The sequence below is a fragment of the Calliopsis andreniformis genome, chromosome 9 (genome assembly GCF_051401765.1).
Source record: "Calliopsis andreniformis isolate RMS-2024a chromosome 9, iyCalAndr_principal, whole genome shotgun sequence".
Classification (NCBI taxonomy): domain Eukaryota; kingdom Metazoa; phylum Arthropoda; class Insecta; order Hymenoptera; family Andrenidae; genus Calliopsis; species Calliopsis andreniformis.
The window spans coordinates 13,492,469-13,503,684 of NC_135070.1; the positions used below are offsets into that span (position 1 = coordinate 13,492,469).

Here is an 11,216-nt window from a genome sequence, read left to right on the forward strand (position 1 = left end):
CTCAAGTAGAAATTGATTGTTTTTTCTCCTAGGAAGTAATCGATGTTTTTATTCTTGGAAAGCTTTCTTTCGAAATCCCTGGATCAGTTGCATTTGATTTCGGCGTCTTTTATTTTGGAAAGGTTGGACAAGTTCCGAAGGTGACCATACTCATACTCTTCTTTGAAACCCTTTTTCTTGCGAGCAGTGTCGCGCGTGTAGTGAAACGAGACCAGCCAGTACTGTAATCTAAATTTGCAACGTGGAAACGCAAAGAAAAGTATTGTAAATGCGAAAACGGTAAAGCCGCTAGTTCCTGCGTTTATCTCGATCTCGCTAATCGTTCCCCTCTTTTTTACGTCGTAAGTACGTGATCTTTTATATCTCCCTTGTGTAATATTTTGAATTCTCTCTCTATCTTTCTCTCTGTTTTTTTCTCAATTTTTTTTAACAGTCTCTTTCGATTAATTAGCATCGATAATCGACATCGACATTCAGTCACTCGAGTAAATTGTATTCGATATCCAACGTAGAATGACCTGCTCTCTTTTCGACACTAGTGCTAGATTCCTTTGGTTACCTTTGTATTGCGATCGATCCTTCTTAAATACGTCTTTCATTTTCCTTTTTAGATTGACTGAGCATCTTCCACACGACGCGTAGATTGTTCGATTTGGTTTATTACCTAGCACGTTTCAGAGCTTGAAAATAAATTGTTCAACAAATGAAAACGTTCTTTTTCATCGTTTTCGCTATACTACACCACATGACCACAATGTATTGTTACTATATTCGTGTACTAGACCGAATATTTAGACAATGGTTATTGTTAGTAAAGAAATAAAAACAGGGTGGTCGATAATACTAAAGAGAAAATTAAAATTATAATTCTACATGGTAAAATTAAATGAATTTCAAGAGCAACGAAATTTCGAGTCACTTGAAAATGAGTCAACACGCAATTTTATCACTCTTGATTTTTATCTTATTTTATCATGCAAACTTACGCTTTAAATTTCTCTTGCTTGTTATCAGAACCCTTATATAGTCATTAGAAGATCTGTAAATGATAAAAATAATCGTTTTAGAAATACTAGAATATCCATAATTAAAAAGAAAATATTGCGATATTTCCGATTATAAAACAAAAATAAAAACCATAGATTTACCTAACAGTTTCTCATTTTTCTTTCGCTTCTTTTAAGATCTAAGCACACAAATTCACTCTGTAACTATAGTACACGCTTAACAGAACTTGCCCTCGTAGCTACTTTAAATACCCCGTCGTAATGGAAAGAGGTAAGAAGCTCAACTAGTAGATTCCCCGCGAGTATGAACCGCCACTGTGTAGGACATAATTTTTCATTAGTGCACAAGCATACGTATGTTCTGCTAGCCCCGTTTAGTGAAGCACGATATAGTCTCGACTGTTCCTTCGATATTCAATCTTTAAAAGATTGCATTATTTCCATAAACGAGAGTTACAAAAAAAAATCGATAATTTAGAAATTAATTGTTCGTGTACTGTATACACAATTATAAGAGCCATGCAATGTAGATAAGAAGTAGGTAAAAAATTTCGTATACACATCGCTTAAACAGTTAATTAAAATATATTTTCAACATTGTGTTACAAATTCTATACTATTCATTATTATATCTTGAAAAAATTGGAAGTGTAGATACCAATTTTTACAACGTCCGAAATCGAAAAATAATTTTTCTTTTAATGAAAATCTATTAGGAAGAACTTATCATAGAGAAGGTTAAAATTCATTTCCTCTCAATATACATATAGCGAACCTATACCTGAGCCAAGAACCATGAGCCTCTTCCCAGAACCTCTTCGTCCACCGAATGATTAAGCCTACTTCAGTTCCATCTCGAAAAAGTCTCTGCACGAAGAACAATCGAGACTCTATTATGCTCCTCTTAGCACCTAATTAAAGGCTCGTGCTCCGCTGGAACACTGGCGTGACAAGAAACAACGGCATAATTCTTGCGACGAGACCCGACCGTAGATTTAATTGTAATGTCGATGTCCGATTACAACGGTTAACATTAGGAGTCCCAATCAGCCAGACTTGCGACACTGTTCGGGACACTTAGAGGAATTAGAGGCCTACCGAATCCCTTTGTACATAATCACGTGCTTCAAGTATATTTCGCTGCTACTCGTAGCGGTCGCGTTGTGCCGCTGCTGGCCACTGATAAACGATTAACTCGTTTCGATCTCCATCTGCAGCAGACCCCCGACAAGGGAGCCAACCTCGACGTCCTCGGGCACGTCTCGTTTGACTGTGACGTCGGACACGTCGGCGTTGGCCACTGCCCTCCAGACTGCGTTGAATGGACGAACGGCGCCGACGAGGTCGCAGAGCCAACCTGTCGACCTGGCTGTACCGCCGAACTCGCAGCAGACACACCCGCCACACGCCTGGCACAGCCAACCTGCTGCGTTCAGAAGGGGAGAGTTCAGGAGCGGGTACGTGGGATACTTTTAGAGAATCTAGTGATTTTAGGGATTGTGGAATCTGGAAATACAATCATGCAGGCTTAAGTTTTGTTCCAATAGCCCAGCAAAATCTGAACCTATTAGGCGAGGATTATAATCTGGACTCCTGACTCTATTGGAATTTAAGCCTGTAGTATTGTAGTAAGAATGTACAGTGGCAAACGAAAGTAGTACTGTAGTACTGTAGCACAAGTAGTGTAGAGTGTCCCGCAATAAATTGTCAGAAATTTCAAGGGACATTTCTATATACTAAAATAAAACGAAAGTAAATTTGAGACTTCGTGTCAGAGTTATTAACTATTGAAATGTGTCTGACTCAGGGCTTAATCTACTGGCTTCGCTGCGCCTGATCTGGCTACTGCACCGCGGCAGTAGAATGTCCCAAGTCAAACTCAGCCATACTTCAACACTTAATAACTCTGAAAATAAGGCTCAAACACAACTCTATCATTCTCGATTTTTGTTCCATTTTAACATACAGAATCACCCCATAAAATTTCTGACTCCCCTTATCAAGCTCCCTGTACATTACCTAACCAGAATCAAGCATACTCCTATCCTCAGCTATCTATAAAAAAAAGCCTCAAGCAAAAACCATTCCACATCTAACATCTCGACTTGCTGCAGGTACAGTTCGTTCAACAAACGCTCGGAGCCAGAGGGGGATGACCCCTGGAGCTGCGTGGTGTCCGTGTCAGACAGGGGAGGCCCCCAACGTCCCCGAAGCAGCGAGTCGCGGAAGGAATCGGCGAGCGCGAGCGGGCAGCGATCAGAGAGCAGGCAAGCGACACAGGAAGGCGCGCAGCAGCCGCAGACGTCGGGCACACGGCAAGAGTCCTCGAGACAGACCAGCGAGGACATGTCCTGGGAGTTCACGATAAACGAGGCGCCGATCGCGAGACTGGAGTCCCTGGACGAGCTGGACCAGGACCACGGCAGTTAAGGGCATGATTCCTCTTCGCTTTTCGAAGCACTTTCGACTCGCCTGCGACTGAAACGCGACGCGTCGCCGCTGCCGACGGATCGACGGCGCGGCTGATGATCATTCGGATGGCTGTGGACTCCTTCCGTTTCCCTTTGAAGGATCTAAATGCGACACTGGGATATGTAGCGCGCTGGCTGCTCGATTTTCTTCTGAAGCTCATCGATTTCACGTGGTCCTATCTCAGATCTTTAGCCAAAATTATTTAGGAACCTGTACACATGGACTTCTTTAGTCCTGCTTAATGACGAAGACGGACGAAACTTGCTAATGAGAATCAGGTCAAGGCGCTATAAATATCCAGCGAATTGGTTTCAAACTTCATCTAATTTCGGTGGTATTCTTCTACTTGTATTAAACCTCAGAGTTTAATATTTCAAGTAGATCTACTTCTCGCGTACCGCTATAAATTCTGTCTTTAGATTTCCCTTCTTGGCCTCGCGTTGCCAAGCTCGGGACCTCTAAGAGAATTTCGCGACTCGGGTACGTTATCCAAGCTACACTATACCATAATCCACCGAAACGCCAGTCTTATTGGAACATTTGAATCGTAAGGACAGTGACTGAAAAGAGCCTCTGCAGGGAAATCAACCAACCAGCGCCAGACACGTAAGCTTAAGGCGCGACAAGACGAGAGAAAAGAGTGAGAACAGAAAGCACGAGCGGCGTTTCAGAAACGAAAGTTATATCCGAACACATACACACGCAATATACACACGTTCCCACACAGAAACTACAAATGGAGGAATGATAAGAAAGAAGCTGACGCGTAAACTGTCCCGTGGCATTCGGGGCCTCTCGAATCCGACCGCAGGAGCAAGAACTTGCCTTCGAGGTTTCTACTCGCATCGATGCTGTTCCCACCGGGCGAACCTTTTTTAAAAATTAATCGGAGAAAAAACTACTAACCGCGATTATACACACGCATGTATTCCCCTCAGGGCGCGCTGAGTCTTTTCGTTTCCGTCGAGGAGAGCTTTCGTTGTTCGATGTCGCGAACGACTTGTCGAGCAGAGGACAAAAATGGCGGCTAGGGCGGAGGGAGACGGAGGGGTAGGGAGCGTAGGCGAAAGAATTTATAATAAAATAATGAAAGTACAAGAGGACGGCAGTTGTTGAAGGTGAGACTGACGAAATTGGGAGGGTGTTGAAGAGCCGGAAGAAAATAGCAAGCTCATGGCTCGTGGGATTTCTCGAATTTCGCGACGGTCGTTAAGATGTAAATTAAACGAACAAAAATATATATATATATCGACTGAGAGCATCTTCGTTTTTTTAATATTGCTTATAGGCGACGTTCGAACGAATTAAATGACGATGAAAAGTAAACAGCTGAGAGGGATGTAAGGGAGAAGTTTATCATAGCGCGTTGGTCGTCACGCGAACTTATAAAATTGTTGCCACCTTCGGGAGATAATATATCATAAGCAAATAAGTTTTAAGCATGGTGAAAAGGGGCATTGTTTTGAACGGTCGAAGAGATGGTGAAAGGAAGGTAGAAGGAAATCGAGAAAATTGATTGACGCGAGAAAACAATTCCGAGTGCCACCTACGAACTGCAATGTCCTTTATACAGACAAAAAAATATATATATTTAAAAGAAAACGATTATCGAGGAGAAAATACAAGGCAAGGGAGATATGGAAAATTATTACGGAGAGAATTTAGATAATTACTAATATTCTTACTATTATTATTATTATTATTGTTATTATTATTATTATATTATATTACATTATTATTATTATTATGATTATTGCCATAAAGTAGGGATGAAACGCAAGCGCGATGGGGAAGAGGCGAAAAGCTATAATACCGACGGTATAAAATGGTTTAATAGAAAACAGAAAAAGAGTTACAAAGGAAAAAGTAACAATTGCCTGCGCAATAACGGTATATAAATATTATACATATTATATATATTATATATATATATATACATATTACGGTGCGTGCATACGTATATACCAGTGGCATGCGTGTATACGTGCACACGCGATGGAAGAAATTTTTTACAAAGGTATCTCGAATTTAAATTAATTGCTCCTAAAAGCGTACGTTGGTTTCTCTTCCTCTCTTTTCGTTCTCGACCTCCCGAGTTTACTTTTTCTTTTTCATCCACCCATCCGCGATCTATCACACAGTGATAAGGGTGAGAGACCCGACGATCGACGATCCTCGACCACCCCCCGAATCGTTCCTTCGATAAACAGCAGGGATCGTTTGAGGGCTGAAGCTGTCGAGTTAATTCTTGACTTTACTACTGGAACTCCTGTGAAATCTTCCTAGTGATACGCGATACTATCAAAAATTGATCTCGACTCATTAGGGATTCCAGCGAAGCTATGTTCAAATCTCAGTGACTAATGATCGAGATCGAATATCAGTTCGCAATATCAGCGATCTCGGTGCACTCGAAAACAGATATGTTGTAATGATGGGGTCACTAATGGTCGGAGAACAGACGAGCTTTTAAATCGAGAAAAAATTATATTTTGTTAATGTTGGATCGGGGATCGGAATTAAAAGGAAAGATCGAGCTGTAATGTTTTTTAAATCTACAGATAACAAATTCTGATAAATCGATGATGAATATATGAAATATATTCGTTACTGATTCACTTACGAACAATTTTTAGGTGGACGAAGGAAAAGAAAAAATATATTTCCAAGTACCACTTTGAAATAATTATAGCAAAAAAAGAAATCAATTTTGCAATTCGATAATGATTTAAAGTTCGAGTGATCGATGATGAACTTTCTCTCGATATTTCCAATTTTAACTGACCCAGACCTAATATCAATATAGGGGTAAGAAAGTAAATGTTATATCACCGATTAATGAAGAGGGAGAGAATCGAGCGAAGCGAAAGAAGAAGGAAAACGAGAGGAACGTGCAAGAATTGTTTAGCGCATTTAAAGAAATGGGAGGGTAAGTTTGATCGAGGACCATCGATCGCCGATCTATTCGTTCTTTGCTCAGTATTTTAGGCTGTAAATGATACCGATACATTCGATGTAACGATTAAACGACTCGTAGTTACTTTGTAACGAGAGGAGCAGCGGCGCAGCGCTAATGAGAAGCAGCTTTTTAATTACAGATAGCGAATTATCTTTGATTATTACTAACAAGTAGTACACGCAGCACACGTGGATTTTCGCACTTAGGTACACGGCGAAACGGTACACGGGATTCAATTGTCCTTTAAAAAACGGATGTTCGACATGGTCCAGAAAAGAGGACAGCAGTGGCTAGTCGGAACTTGATTTTCTCGTTCACCTTTGTTCCCTGTTTTTTCTAGTCGTTTCTTTTTTCGCAGAATTTAAGTACAATGATGAATTCATTTGATTGACACGTTGACAGTCGGTAAAGCAAAATTACATTTCAGAAAATTGCAGTTGATACACGAAAAAAAGAATTGTTCTTCTAAAGCAACTGAAACTTGTTATATTTGCAAATTTTTGATATATTAGTCCGTAAGAGTGAATATTTTAATTGTGACCGATGCTAAAATTCAGTGTTTTGTAAATCATTCGAATTAATTCGAACTTTTTATGTCATTTTGTATTACGTATTATATAAATGAATTTGAATCTAAATTACGTTAGACTCTGTGTTATAATAATTAATATATTGTTTATAATAGAGCTTGTGCTAAACTTATCACACAATTTCATTCGATATTTTTTTAAAAAATGTTCACCATTATTTAGGACATAACATTTTTTGCACTTTTTTAACAATAGAACTGCCCATTTTCTTAATAAATAAAATAAAGTTCCTTTTATTCTTGGAATAGTAAAATAATTCTTACATGACTTTTAAATAGTTTTAAGTGTTCATTGTACAATAATGATGATATTAAATAAAATTTCACTGACTAAACACCGACTGTCAATATGTTAATACTAATTTCGTTTAACAACCGACTATAAAATTCATATTAATCAATACAGAACATCTAAGAAGAAGTGCACTATGGTAATCAAAATTTAATTCCGAGAGAACCCCTGGCAACATTTTTATCATAAAATAATCGGCAACGAATTCAAGCCAAATTCTCAATTTCTTGCACATCCTCTTGTCTCTCCTTCGTCTATCATTTCAATTAAAAAAAGCTGACTACCACCGCTGTTCTCGAGATCCGCTCCACAGATGTATCGACGAAGGCGTGACGAGAGTGAAGCAGCAACGTTTCCATTGAAGAAGAGTTCGATTAACGACAGAAACCAAAGCACGTCCATCGTATCATTAACAAAAGTATAATAAACAAATAAAAGCAATCTCGCGAAATGACGTTCCGTGTCACGACGATTCGATATCCGTACCCTCTTGACATCGAATTTTTGCAAACTTTTTAGAATTCGATTAAACCAATCGAGGCACGAGACGTTCGGTTCGAATCGAATTCCTCCAAGGATCGCGGAATATCCTTCAGTTCTGATTAACCAAACTGTTCCTGAATTCGGCGTCGGTCGGAGTCGGTGTCACGTTCCATCGCCGATATTTTGTAAAACGACTGACGACCCCACGAACTCAGCAACAGCTTGCTCGCGTGCTCTTCGTCCTTCGTCGTTTCCAGCGAACAGGAGAGCGAACACGTTTCTTGGACCGCAGTCCTCGCACGAATGGCTTCGGTTATCTCGATTAACACTTCCGGGACGAACGACAAACGAAACGTGCGAACCGCGCATTTATCATCGATGATAATACAGCGTAGATACAGTCAGTCGCAAAAATCCACGAGCACATCCTTTAGAATTTTGCGATATCAGAGAAGAGAACAGGAAAGACGGAATGATCCATGACAAATAGCATGATAAATAGACTGTGAATGTTTATGAAAATTTCTTTTCTCATACACAAAATTGGAGAATCGGAATCTAATGGAAGACTTATTTCATTATTTAAATGTTAGAAACTGTGTTTTATCTTTCAATATTTCCTACATTTTTCTATATTTCATGGACTCTGATTTCTGCGTTCAACACTGAAGGAATCGAAATGAAAGACGCTCTGTAAAGAAACAGGAGGTCACAAACATCGCACATACAAATATCCTAGCTATCATTCTGCGAACATTGTTAACACCTTTATCACTAGATCCTCGATAATTGCGCGACCGAGTGGCTCGAATTTATATCAAGATTCGAGGGAACTCAAGGTAGTTGCTGCCATTTCCTACTTCATTTCCTTATCCAGCTCGCGTGCAAATATCGAGATTTTATGGAGTATAGCCTCTTCGGCTTTAATAAAACGATTCTTTGGTATTGAAAGGTTTTTACATCGTGTTCAGCGCGTAAGCGGACTCGTGCGACTGACTGTGCATATATTCATATATGTATCCGTTTTTAAAATCGAAGCTGCCTCTCGCTTTTCAATTCTACCGCGGCCAATCGAGAGAGGGAGAGAGAAGGGGAGCGGGGAAAAGGATTGAGGGACGTTCGAAGGATGTTGCTCGAGGTAGATTCGTGCCAGGACCGAGATTAAGTCGTCTAGACCAGGCTGTGTGACAGAATTCCGTCAGGGGTGCTCCTCGAAGAACAACTGTTTGTTCGAACGAAAGAAAAATAAGGAAAGTGTCTGTACTCTCTTGCGCCAAGTATCTGCCAATCGCGATTATTCGAAGGTGGCTCGTTTAATATTAATTTATTTTACTTAAGTGAATCTTGGCTATATTTCTATCGACTTTATCTACCATGATAGTCTAATACAATTTACATTGCCATAAATTCACTCCAAGTGCTACGATTTGGAGACTACAAGACGACGTTGAAAGTGAATATTTTTAGAAATTCTGATTGAACGTGACGTCGCTGAATCGTTAGAAGTTGACGTTGAAAGTGTCAAAATACGAATGGCTGTAATTTTTCATATAGTTATCGCGTGTTATTCTAACATTTGTTTGGAATTAATATTAGCTATGTATATTCTAGTCATATTGTTACTCGATCGCGATCAAACCAATTATTCGATTTACGAGTATCAGTGCGTGAACGAATTATCTTTTTAAATATTTATTATGATCTATTTGTACTGTTCTTATCGTTTGTCAGTCACAAGAACGTCATCTCGAATAATCGACGTTCAACCGGTACCAATCGTTAAGGAAAAAGGAAAAAAAATAAAGGAGAGATACAGATCGAAATAGAACGGTCGAGGATCACCCGTCGCGGATACGTATTTCGTTTGTAAAAAGCAGAAACGGGGTAAGAGAATAAATCGGGGAATAAATTTAAAAAGGCAGCATGGAATACCAAAGAAGAAAAAGAAGGAGATGAAATCCTACCCGCGGTAGATGAATTTACTCGCGTTTTTCCCAGATTACGCAATTTAAGATTGTTCTGTATATATATGTCATAATCTTGGATCGTATCGATTATAAACGGTGAGCGCACTGATTTGTAACACGTAACAAGAAAATTTGTCCGAAAGAGAGTGTGTGTGAGAGGGAAGCACGAGTGATAACAGGTCGGCGAATAAGAGGGAGAGAAAAAGAGAGAGATTGAGCGAGCAAGAGGGTGTATACGTGGGAGGGTGAGTGATGACACAAAAAAGGGAAGACGAACGCAAGGGATGAAGCGGGAAAAATAAACGCGCCTGTGTGCATCTGTGTATTTTTGTGTCTGTGAGTAAAAGTGAAAGAGGAAGAGTATGAGAGGAAAGGAGAGAATGTGTGCGAGAAAAAAAAAAGCAATTTTTGTACCACCCCCTGAATCAATTCCTGCTCTTCACCAAACACCCTCCGATTAAATAAAACTACACGAGTGTCTTTATTCTCACTCCCCTAATCAAGGCAGTGATTGTTAACAAGCTGAAGAACGAGAGAATTCGTCTGGAAGAGAGAGTGTGAGTTTGAGAGAATCTGAAAGAGTTTGAGAGAGTCTGAGAGAGTCTGAGAGAATCTAAGTGAAAGAAAGAGAGAGAGAGAGAGAGAGAGAGAAGAGAAAAAGAGAGCGAGAGAGAGAGAGAGAGAGAGAGAGATAGGGAGAGCAAGAAAAAAAGAAGAAAACAAAATCGCCTCGAATTTTTTTACAGCGTAGCTCAATAAAAATGTTCGCATTCAACGATCGTACCTTTCTTTACTTTGTTCTCTTCTCTTTTTTCGTTTAACTTCTAGGCTGCATAAACGATTCTTGTCTTTCTTTAGATTTTGAATAAAAGATTTCATAGTTTGGAAACTTGGCCTTCTGAATCGATACGTTTAATCACTGATCATATAAAAACGGAATTATTAAAAAAAACATTAAAAATAGCTTTTTTTTAAATTTTACAGTTACAGAATAATTTCTTCTCCTGTCTTACGATTTTCTAAGGTTCAGACGAGTATTCGAGAATAATTTTTCCTGCTATTTTATTATATTACCTGTCTCCTCCACTTATTCTTGTTTTTTTCTAAATATTGCGTCTTTCACTTTTCTTCTTCAAGGTTCTTCCGCTTCGCGCTTTTTTCTTCACTTTCCGGGTCTTCAATTTCTCATATTATTCGTCTCCTTCCATCTCTCTTCGTATTGACTTTTTTCGCGTTTTTCTCTGCCGCTGCTAGCAGTATCGGTTAACAGTCCCCTCCCATTCTTTCCCAGGATCTTAACTTGCTAACTTAACATTCATGATATTTGCTAAGGCTGCAGACGAGAAATTAGTTTGAAGGTCAAATATCTGCGTGACATTATACAGATGGCAGCACTGATGCTTGTAGCTCAAGACGGCTAATATCCGTGGAATTCTTCCAGCTAAAG

The 11,216-nt window shown here is 39.5% G+C and overlaps 1 protein-coding gene across 1 annotated transcript in view; it reads left to right on the forward strand.

Annotated features, from left to right (window-relative positions):
- The window catches only part of Sei (potassium voltage-gated channel seizure), a 120,969-nt gene extending 116,914 nt beyond the window's left edge, over positions 1–4,055 (forward strand). Inside the window, exons 22-24 of the mRNA XM_076385608.1 lie at positions 63–140; positions 2,225–2,464; positions 3,122–4,055. Coding sequence (XP_076241723.1) covers positions 63–140; positions 2,225–2,464; positions 3,122–3,437 — 634 coding nt within the window. The 3' untranslated portion in view covers positions 3,438–4,055. The remainder of the gene's footprint in view (positions 1–62; positions 141–2,224; positions 2,465–3,121) is intronic.
- Positions 4,056–11,216: the final 7,161 nt, after the last annotated feature.